Here is an 11,608-nt window from a genome sequence, read left to right as displayed (position 1 = left end):
AAGGAGTAGCCTCTGGACTCTTGCCAGATACTCACTAAGATGGCCCAGGCTCTTGGTAATTCACAGTAAGATGAGAATCTCTATTAATTTGCTAATTATTAGTTTATCTCTTACTCAAATGTCACACCATTGGCTCACAGAAAATTAAAAAGGGAACCCAAGTGTCTAAAAGCTTTTAAGCTTGGCCATGTGAAATACTAAGCAATTCAAATTCTTTCATAAAAGAATCCAATGTATCCCAAAGCAGGGCCCTTTTGATACTCACTTGTCACAAAGGTTTGAATCTGGTGACTGACTCAGTTTGTGTAGAATATCTACAATGCCCATGTCTCGTAATTTATCCTGGCGTTCTTGTGAACCTAAGAGATTAAAGCTAAAAGGTTACTGGGCACATGACCCAGGCAGTTGCTCTCCTTGGTGTATAATCATCAGTCTAGAGACTCACCAGTGTCCTTCACCCACACCCCTCGTCACCCTTGGCCTCCACTATCTCTGTGTAGTTGGGTCCCCTCCTACTTGGATTCTCCAACTGCACTCTAACTGGTCTCTCTCGACCCTCCTTCTAGCAGTCCATCCTGAGTTCTGCTCCTCCGTTAGTTCCTCCAAAGACTATAGGGTCCAGGTCAGATTCTTCAGCCTGGCACAAGGTCCTCCATCACTGGGCCCCAGCTTCAGCCCAGTGGACACACCGAGCCAGACTCTTCCTACCCCAAACAGGTCTTATTCTCCTCTTCCTGTTCTCTTCTACCTTCCACTGACCTCCCAGCACTTCCCGCTGCCTCTCGTCAGCACGTGGCAGTTCCAACTTCTACGGCTCTGGTCTATCTTCCAGCTAGACTAGGGCCTTCGGAGGGCAGCCTTGTTTCCCTGGCACCCAGACTACCGGTACTTGGATTCTAGGGCCTGTGTGCTGAATCTATGTTCTCTTCCTTTTGTTTTGTTCGGGAGACAGCTGCTGAACAGAGCAATCGCCTGGAGGCTTTCCTCCTCACTGCAGAGCTACCGGGACTCATGAGCCCCATCTGGATCCAGTCAACCAGAATCTCTAGGAGTGGAGCCCAGAAATCTGCATTTAAAAACATTTCCCAAGTGATTTTTATGCAGCCGACCCAGCCCTGAGATCCAGTGCTCTCCAACATCTGGAGAGTTTTAAAAACCACTCATGCCTAGAGCCCATTCCTACAGGTGCCGGTTTAATTGGTCTGGTGGCAAAAACCCCCAGGAGATTCTAAGCCAAGGTGGGCAAGCTCTGATCAACAGAGGCCTCCTGACACACTGACTGCTTCACAGTCACACTGCAGTTCTCACTTCCCACCAGTGCACCCTCTTCTCCATTAAGCTTATTTGCCTGGAGTCCTTATATGTGTCCTCCTGCACACAAAAAAAGGCCCATCCTCTTACTCACTCTCACCTCTCATCTTCTTCAAGTACATCTCACTATCCTCCTCCTCAGCTCTCAAGGACAGGGCTGTCACTTCTACAGTGTTGACTCCAAGGTGGCTCAGTGTTAACTGTCCAGCTGACTCAGGCTAGTCCCATGGTTTCTCAAGGCGACACTGTTGGGCTTGGGGCCTAGTAAGCGACGCCTCCACCCAGGATCGCAGGGGCACCTGCTGCCTTCCCTGAGCGGGACTTTCTTCCCATCATTTTCTTCAGAACACATCTCACCAATCTCTTACCTTCCTCTTCATTCCATATGAGGTTTGATATACAAAACATAGCGGCAAGCTGCAGTTTGACCTGTGAATGACCCTATTTGATGCAGAAGAGGAAAATAAAAATGGAGGCAATCTCATTTTAGATCAGTTTTTGGTGACATACTATAAGCAATCCCAACAGCCCCTGCTTCAAACTCAAATGTCTTGAGGGGCCACAAAGTTGGCACTAATGGGTGAACGGACTGGACTAAAGGCAACAAGGAATGGTGGGGAATCTGGCAAACTGGAGAGTTAAGCCTTGCCAAAACACTCACATTCAAATTTTAGATACCCTCTGGCTGGCCACACAAAACACCTCTAAGACCATTGGTGCCATTTGTAATTTATCATTCAATACACACTGGCTTAAGATAATTCTATGCTTTTGATTGAAGCTATGCTTTATTTATATTAGGAAACTTTTAGGTCACTAGGAGCCAATACATTGGATAGATGTGCATTTGTTATTTATATCTTCAGCTATTAATTATATGATTCAAATTACTCTTATTTCTATCAGAACATCTCCCAAAACTTGACTGAGTCTCTACTTAATTTATCTTTTTTTAAAAAAATATTTTATTTATTGATTTTATAGAGAGAGGAGAAAGAGATATGGGAAGTGAGAAGAATCAACTCATAGTTGCTTCACTTTAGCTGTTCCTTGATTGATTACTTGTTCTATGTGCCTTGACCAGGCAAGCCCACGGTTTTGAACTCACAGCCCCAGTATTCTGGGTCGATGCTCTATGCACTGCACCACCACAGGCCAGGCCTGAGTTATCTGGAATGTCTCCTATTGTTAAGGAGCCTCCTATTCATCTGAAACACAATTCTACTTGTTTTTCTCTATATACTGAAAGTACAGCCATTTGGATCATTCATCATTTATGCTTTCCCCTAAATGAAGGAGGCTCAGTGGTTAAACAATTGTTACAGGTTGTTTTCCTACCAGGGTAAAAAAATTTTAAAGTCCACAGTACATTTAAATAATTTATGCATATCTAAGGAATACCACTGGTATATGCTCAAGTTTCTTTTTTCTTTTTTTTTTTTATTCAGTGAGAGGAGAGGAGGCAGAAGCAGACTCCCACATGCACTGCAACTGGGATCCACCCAGCAAGCACACTAGGGGTGATGCTCTGCCCACCTGGGGCATTGCACCATCCTCCGGGCCTGGGGCCAACTCGCTCCAGTGGAGCTATGGCTGCAAGATGGGGAGAGAGAGAGAGAAAGAGGTGAGAGGGGGAGGGGTCGAGAAGCAGATGTGTGCTTCTCCTGTGTGCCCTGACCGGGGATCAAACCTGGGACATCCACACGCCAGGCTGACGCTCTACCACTGAGCTAGCCAACCTGCCAGGGCCTCAACAGTTTCTTAAAGCCTAGGACAGACTTATTTGACCATGCAGGACTGTATCTCAATCAAGCAGAGACAAAGAAGTAAATGAGGCTCCCTCCATCAGAAGTCTATGATTGGTGACTCTTTCCCTTCTATAAGGCAAGACTTTTAAAGAAATGTCCAACTTGTGCTCCATTAAGACAAAACAAAAATTATCTGCTCCTAGCCCCAGGCCAACAATTGATATTTGTTGAGTAAATGAACTTATACAGTATAACAATCAGCATTTGCTATGTATATGTACATCATTCATTCAAATAAATATTTTTTGAGAAAGAAATTGCTGTGATAGAGAACTGGAAGGTGGATGGGTAGGATCCTAATTTAGGTGGAGTGAACAGAAAAGCTCTTTGAAGGAGGTGACATTTAAGCAGGGACTTGAAGAAGATGCCAGTTGTTCAAAGAGGCAGGGACTAGAGGTTCTGAGAGGAAGGGAAAGCTCCTGCAAAGGTCTGAAGTAAGAAGGAGCTGCATGGTTGTGTGTACTGAAAAAGAAAAATGGAGTAACACTGGCTCAGGGAAGTGGGCGTGGCTAAACTGTGGGTCCTGTAGGCTGGAGTGAGGACTTTGTGTTGATAGGAAGCCCCTGAAGGATTTAAGCAGGGAAGGAGCCAGATCTGACTCACCGTTTTAGCTCACTTGGGCTGAAGTGATTATGTGACAGTGTAGAGGTGTCCAGGAGGCTATTTTAGTCCACCAGGCATGAGGTGCTGCGGCTTGGCTTAGGGCAGGGGTCGGGAAACTTTCTGGCTGAGAGAGCCATGAACGCCACATATTTTAAAATGTAATTCCGTGAGAGCCATACAATGACCCATGTATGTTACGCATTATCCAATAAAAATTTGGTGTTGTCCCGGAGGACAGCTGTGATTGGCTCCAGCCACCCGCAACCATGAACATGAGCGGTAGGAAATGAATGGATTGTAATACATGAGAATGTTTTATATTTTTAACATTATTATTATTTTAATTAAAGATTTGTCTGTGAGCCAGATGCAGCCATCACAAGAGCCACATTTGCCTCGTGAGCCATAGGTTCCCGACCCCTAGCCTACGGGGAGGCTGCTGGTGATACAAAGAAGTAAACAGATTCCAGCTCAATTTGGAAAGAAGGGCTGACTGGACCTGCTGATAAACTGGATTAAGGAGGTGAAAGAGATGAAAAAATCAATACTGACTCCCAGGTTTGAGCAATGGGGTAGATGGCAGAGGTACTATATTGCTCAGGAGAGGAGAAATTTAGGTTTAGGGGAGATATTTAAAAATTTGTTTGTAAAAATCAACTTTAAGAGGCTTCAGACAGCCACATGATATGCTGAGTAGGTAGGCGTACACACTAGACTCGAGACCAGAAGAGAGGGTCTAGGCGGAGGTGCACACGTGGAAGTGATCAGCAGAGCAGTGACAGCAAACACTGGGGGAGTGTATGAAACCAGTGGCTCTCAACTCTGGCTGTGCAGGGGAACCACCCAAGGAACTTAAAAACCCAATACTCAGGCTGTGTCCCTGACCTGGTCAATCAGAATCTTGGAAGGAAGGGTCAGGCAATGGCCTTTGAAAGCTCCCTAGGAGATTCCACTGTGTCCTAGGAAAGACCAAGCTTGTGAAGCACCGTCCTCAGGAGAGCATGCAGAGAGAAGAGCAGAAGATCCAGGGCTAAGCAGGGTGGCTGGTGTCACGGAAACCAAAAAAAAAAAAAAGAATGTTTCCGGGAGGAGGAGACAGTCAGCTGTGTTGAAGTCAGTGTTAACTGAGGTAAGATAAGTAAACTATACTTTGAAACTGGCATCATGAGCGTCATTGGTGACCTTAACCAGAAGAGTTCAAGTAAAGCGATGGAGGCAGAGGCCATGAAGTGGGTTAAAGAGGGAATTTAGAAGTGAGAAAGAAGACAGCACATGTATAAGATGCTTTAAGAAGTCTAGCTTTGAATAGCAGCATGCCCTGATGGGTATAGGAAATCAAGAGAATCTTTTAAAAGATTACAGATATTCTGTGAATCTGATACTGGAAAGATAAGGCAGTTCCTGACCGAAGCAGTAAGGTTTTCATTCAGTAATATTTACTGAACACATACTAAGTGCCAGACATTGTCTAAGGCAGGGGTCCCCAAACTATGGCCCGCGGGCCACATGCGGCCCCCTGAGGCCATTTATCCAGCCCCCACCACACTTCTGGAAGGGGCACCTGTTTCATTGGTGGTCAGTGAGAGGAGCATAGTTCCCATTGAAATACTGGTCAGTTTGTTGATTTAAATTTACTTGTTCTTTATTTTAAATATTGTATTTGTTCCCGTTTTGTTTTTTTACTTAAAAATAAGATTATGTGCAGTGTGCATAGGGATTTGTTCATAGTTTTTTTTATACTCCGGCCCTCCAACGGTCTGCGGGACAGAGAACTGGCCCCCTATGTAAAAAGTTTGGGGACCCCTGGTCTAAGGTAATGGATAGACAATTGTGCATAAAAGTGATACAATCCCCGCCCACATGGAGCTCACACTCAGCAGGCGCACAGATAGATATCACTGTAATTGAGCTAAGTGCTCTGAAGGGAACAGAATGAGGTAACAAAGAATGACCCACACAGATGAGAGCCCACAAGAAAGCATCAGCTGAGCCAGAATCTGAGAGGTGAGAAGGCATGCCGTGAAGGAGCAGAGAGAAAAGCGTTCTGGGCAGAGGAGCCAGCATGTGTGAAGGAAGTAAAAATCAGGCCTTTCTGAGAAGCTGAAAGAGGTCAGTGTAGTGACGAAAGGGAGGAAGGGAATGAGATGAGTTGGGAAAGAGATGAATCAAGTCATACAGGATTCACAGGCCATTAGGGGGTATAGATTTTCTTCAAGGTGTAAGAGGGAGCCACTGAAGGATTTTGGCTTCTTTGTTCTCTCTAGCTCTCTCTCTCTCTTTTTTTTTTTAGGTGAGAGGAGAGGAGACAGACAGACTTCTACATGCGCTGCAAATAAGATTCACCCAGCAACCCCAACTGGGGCTTGAGTACCAAGCTATGCTCAGTGCCTGAGGCTGACTGCTCAGAGCAACCCTAGCTATCCTCAGCGCCTGAGGCCGTGCTGGAACCAGCTGAGCCACTGGCTCTGGCAGAGGAAAAGGGAGAGAAGCAGACGGTCACTTTTCCTGTGTGCCCTGACCGGGACTTGAACCCGGGATGTCCATATGCCAAGCCAACACTCTACCTACTGAACCACTGGCCAGGGTCTTCTTTTTTCTTAAAACAAAAAGAGAAGTTCTTAGCAAGAGTGGTGAGGGGTAGAAGAGGTAAGGTTTGAAGACTGAAAGTGAGAACCTACTCTTGTGGAGGTGCCAGCTTGCTGGGGCATCACAGGAGGGTAATAGGCAGTGGTGAGTGCCGATCTGGGTCTGTAAACGTGAATGTACATGAGACCAGTCAGGCTGGTTCTGTGCCACTCTCTCCAGTTGTTAGCTCTGACATGGCAGGCAGAGAACACAGGTTCACTCATGGTTAGGGTTTTGCTAGAAGACATCCATGGAGTGAAAGGAGGAGTAATGTTTGATATTTGAATTTTGGCAATAGGCAGTTTCTGGTGGTAAATACAGGGTATCATCAGGACAGCAGGTGGCTGAAATGTTTGGAAGTAGGTAGTAGATTGTGTTTGAAAGCAAACAGGTCAAAGAACAGTTGCAAGAGGGCTGGAGGGTTCATCCACACAGGATTAAAGCCCTGAGGGAAGACAGGGATTGGGGGATGCTGAGAGAAGGCCAGTCTTCACTGAACAAGAGGGAGGCAATCAGATGACAAGGGTGGGGAGTGGGGAGCTGGTGGTAATACTGCCAAATGGAGTGAGCTTCAAGGACTTGCTGTCCTTTCTCTTCAGGATAGAAGAGAGAGTCCCTTGACTCTGTTGGAAGCCCCTGCCTTCTAATGTGCAGCTAGTGTAGAGCAGTGGAAGGAAACAAAGACCTACCATGTAATACTTGATTTTCTGCAGGATGTCATCATTGGTCATAATGAGTTCTTTTGCCGTTGTTCCATCTGCTATGTTGGCTAGGATGCACAGTGTCTGGAAAAGAACAAAGGGCCAGCGATAAGGAAAGCTCTCAAGTCCCAAAATGCAAGTTTTCTCAAGAACTTGGGCAATTTCCCAGAGGGAATTCTCACCAGTTCCGCTCAGACTGCCTTGATTTCTCTCACCTCCTGGCCTCACCGCCAACAACAGTAACTATGCCTAAGGAACCCGAATTTGTCAGTGGTTTATTTCTGGGCATAAGCCATTGCTGGGCAAAGACAAACATGTTGTATAGTTCATGCTATCACAAACATGGAGGGGAAAATATAATTTAATATTATTTTCTTGAAAACTCCATTCTATGCGAAGCTCTTGTTACTACCCCACAAGGTTTCTTCAAAGAAGTGGCCTCTTTGGTGGAAGCTTCGTAAATGTCACAAGTCCCCTCCCTCTCTCTCCAGATGCTACTTGCTCTGGAGGCCTGAACCCTGTCCACTAGCCATGTGCAATTAGGACCTCAAATTTTTGAAACCTATTAGAGAAACAGAAAGGGAAGTAAAATATAAAGTTGGAGAAAATTATTTAAATTTAGAGCCCATCCCCACCTCTCACCATTTCTTCTGAATGATTCCTGACTGTGCTTCTGGACTCAGTGTCACTCCCTCCAAAGAGCCTTTCCTGGAGGCATGCTTACTTTGTGTTTTCTTGGGTCTTTGTTTTTATCTCAGTCACATCACAGTGAAATGCAATAGTGTGAAGGCTTCAAAATTAGGACATGTGTCTCATTCCTGTCTCATCTTGATACCCTGTGGAGTGCATTCACACTACAGGTGCTTAGTAAAGTCTATTGGATTGCTAAGGATGGCCCTGGCTTGGTCTCCCTACCTGAGAGTCTTTTTTTAAAAATTAATTAATTCTTAGCGTGCAGAGGACCCGGGTTCGATTCCTGGCCAGGGCACACAGGAGAAGCGCCCATTTGCTTCTCCACCCCTCTGCTGTGCTTTCCTCTCTGTCTCTCTCTTCCCCTCCCACAGCCGAGGCTCCATTGGAGCAAAGATGGCCCGGGCGCTGGGGATGGCTCTGTGGCTTTTGCCTCAGGCGCTAGAGTGGCTCTGGTCGCAACATGGCGACGCCCAGGATGGGCAGAGCATCGCCCCCTGGTGGGCAGAGCCTCGCCCCCTGGTGGGCGTGCCGGGTAGATCCCGGTCGGGCGCATGCGGGAGTCTGACTGTCTCTCCGTTTCCAGCTTCAGAAAAATGAAGAAAGAAAAAAAATTAATTAATTAATTAATTAATTTTAGAGAGGGGAGAGAGAGAGAGAAAGGGAGAAAAGGCAGGGAGGAGCAGAAAACATCAACTCCCATATGTGTCTTGACCAGGCAAGCCCAGGGTTTCGAACCGGCGGCCTCAGCATTCCAGGTTGACACTCCATCCACTGCGCCACCAAAGGTCAGGCTGAAAATCCTTTCATCTTTACTTTAATTCTGCCTCCTGCTGGTCTGGCTGTGAGTGTCACAATAGCTGATAAGAACAGTCTCTTCCTTTGAGAGTGGCCTGATGTGGAGATTGGAGGGAGCCTGTGCCAGCTGGAAGGACATACATCTTGAGGACAATACCACATTGGGACTAGAGGAAAAGACTCTCAGAGGCACTTACACCTTAACAAGGAGACCTTGATATGCCACAGAAGTAGGAGAGAGATGACCTGAGGAAGATGCTAAATTTCTTTTTTCGATTTTGTTTTTTCCTTTTTCTTCTTTTCCAAGTGAGAAGAGGGGACATAGAGAGACAGACTCCTGCATGCACCCCTACCAGGATCCACCCAGCAACCCCCATCTGGGGCTATGCTCGCAACTGAGCTATTTTTAGTGCCTGAGGCAGAAGCTCCACGGAGCCACTCTGAACACCAGGGGCCAATGCTCCCAAACCAACTGAGCCATGGCTGTGGGAGGGGAAGAGAGGTAGAGAGAAGGGAAGTGGGAGGGGTAAAGAAACAGATGTTTGCTTCTCCTGTGTGATGTGACTGGTAATCAAACCCAGGACATCCACAGGCCAGGCCAATATTCCTCCACTGAGCCAACTGGCCAAGGCTAAGATGCGAGATTTCAAAGTGAGCTGGTACACAGTAAGCCTGTCAGAAGTCTTGGCAGGCACAACAACCTTGAATTTCACAGGACAGATTAAGAAGAAAGGGGTATAAACGGGTTAGGACTATTTTTCTCCCTTTTTATTATTGAAAATTATTAAGTTCTGAAAAAATTTAAAGAACAAACAATACAATGAACACTTATTCATATACTATTCCCTAGATGCAACTTCATAAACATTGTGCCATATTTGTTCTAAAGAATGTGGGTATGTGCATGTAGTACATGTATTTGAAAGTGTTTACTTTTTCTTTACTTCTTTTTTTCCCTGAATCATTTAGAAGAAAGTTGCAAATTATCGTGACATTCACCTCTAAGTATTTTAGAATATACTAAAAATAACAACATTTTCCAACATACTATAATACTGTCATTATGCCTAACAAAATTAATAATAATTATACTTTTGGTTAGTCTCTTGCGGGAACAATCTTATGATGAGGGGACAAACATGAGCTTTACAAATGGAATTAGCTTGGGAAGGGGCTGACAGTCAATTGTTTTTAAGGGGTCCAAGTTCAAGATGACATCAGACTCATGGAATGTAGGTTGCTCAACCTACATTCTAGCCCCACCTGAAAGGGCCACTGCACACAGTGAGTATACACCCCTCTCTTCCTCCTTCCCATCCTGTGTCTTACCATTCTTGCAATCCAAATCTGGCACCATCAACCTAAATGGCGAAGGCAAAATGAAAACTGCATGGAAATACCACTGCCGCGGACCAGCAAGACTAGTAATTGTACAGGTCCTGAGTGAGGTCAGTGTGGAATGAAGAAATAAACTCAGAGAAAAAAAGGATGGGATCGGACGGTCTCTGCAAGCTGACGGCAAGCCAGAGCAAAAGCAAAAACCCCTGGTTTGTTTAATTATATAGTGCAGAGCTGTATGAAAATAAGGAAGTCTCTGATACAGTTACATATCTGAGGCATAAGCAGGAATCCCCCCACCATGCATAACTGAAATCAACCAACAGCAGAACAAAGAGTGAGAGGAAGGGCATGTAAATTGCCTCTAGCAACTTCAACAGTCAGAGGTTGTGGGGCAGAGCTTAGCCTTTAGCAACTTAAGCAAGTAAGGTGGGGGGATGGGTAGCAAAAACCCTGTCAGCTTACTGCCAGTCCCCCACACTTCTGTCCCCCAAAATCTAAACTGCAAGGACTCTGTCAGCTTGTAGTCTCACACAACCACATTCCTTCTAGTTCTGTTCTTCCTCCGCATGATACGGAAAGACTCAGAAAAGCAAGCTTTACAATAATCCCACCTTCCAAGAGCAAGCCAGCAGGATATTTATTGGCGGTGGTGAGCCAGTCCTCACCAACTAGGTACTACCGGGCTTTATCAAGACAAAACCAAACTGCAGAGAGTGAAGCCCCGGAATGGGAGAAGAAGTCAAGCCTGGCTGGGAGTTAGGAGGAGAAGCATGTGGAAGAATCACAGGTACTTTCTCTCTTGTTCTCAATTTTCCTCCCATTCCTCACCAGGAAGACTCAGTCCTACGGGTTGTCCACAGCAGCGTTAGAGGAAATACTAGAGATGACTGTAACCATAGATAAGAATTTTAAGGGCTTCATGATCTAGGTATTCCTGGGAAGAGAAGAAAATGACAAACACCCTTAGAGTCACCTAGGGAAGAACTTCACCTCTCTTACCCACTAAGACAGAACATGAGGGGGGATTTCAGGAACTAGTCCTCAGAATAGACTGGGTCAGCAAGATAAGCGAGTGACTCCCGTCTTGGGAGTGTTAGAATATTCCCATGCTCCTCAGGTTTGTAGAACATGGCACAGTGAACTCTAGCTCTGCTTTGAAACCTACAAAATGCCTACTGTAAATGTTCCTATGGAGATAAGAAATCAAATCTTTTTTTTTAATTTTTTTTTTATTTATTCATTTTAGAGAGGAGAGGGAGAGAGAGAGAGAGAGAGAGAGAGAAGGGGGGGGAGGAGCTGGAAGCATCAACTCCCATATGTGCCTTGACCAGGCAAGCCCAGGGTTTCGAACCGGCGACCTCAGCATTTCCAGGTCGAGGCTTTATCCACTGCGCCACCACAGGTCAGGCCAAATCTTTTTTTTTTTTTTGTATTTTTCTGAAGTTGGAAACGGGGAGGCAGTCAGACAGACTCCCACATGCGCCTGACCGGGATCCACCCGGCATGCCCACCAGGGGGCGATGCTCTGCCCATCTGGGGCGTTGCTCTGTTGCAACCAGAGCCATTCTAGCGCCTGAGGCAGAGGCCATAGAGCCATCCTCAGCGCCCGGACAACCTTGCTCCAATGGAGCCTCAGCTGCAGGAGAGGAAGAGAGAGACAGAGAGGAAGGAGAGGGGGAGGGGTGGGAAAGCAGATGGGCGCCTCTCCTGTGTTCCCTGGCCGGGAATCAA

At 46.0% G+C, this 11,608-nt stretch overlaps 1 protein-coding gene across 5 annotated transcripts in view; it reads right to left on the bottom strand.

Moving 5' to 3' along the window:
• Nucleotides 1–245: 245 nt before the first annotated feature.
• The window catches only part of ARMC8 (armadillo repeat containing 8), a 115,484-nt gene continuing 104,121 nt past the window's right edge, over nucleotides 246–11,608 (bottom strand). For all 5 annotated transcript variants that reach the window (XM_066245059.1, XM_066245060.1, XM_066245057.1 and 2 more), the window contains 3 exons: nucleotides 7,037–7,132; nucleotides 1,680–1,752; nucleotides 246–359 (listed from right to left, as the gene is read on the bottom strand). In XM_066245059.1, the coding sequence (XP_066101156.1) occupies nucleotides 262–359; nucleotides 1,680–1,752; nucleotides 7,037–7,132 (267 nt within the window). In that variant the 3' untranslated portion in view covers nucleotides 246–261. The remainder of the gene's footprint in view (nucleotides 360–1,679; nucleotides 1,753–7,036; nucleotides 7,133–11,608) is intronic.

This window comes from Saccopteryx bilineata, chromosome 10 (assembly GCF_036850765.1).
Source record: "Saccopteryx bilineata isolate mSacBil1 chromosome 10, mSacBil1_pri_phased_curated, whole genome shotgun sequence".
Taxonomy (NCBI): Eukaryota; Metazoa; Chordata; class Mammalia; order Chiroptera; family Emballonuridae; genus Saccopteryx; species Saccopteryx bilineata.
The sequence above is the reverse complement of the archived record's forward strand: the minus strand, read 5'-3'. Positions and strand labels throughout refer to the sequence as shown.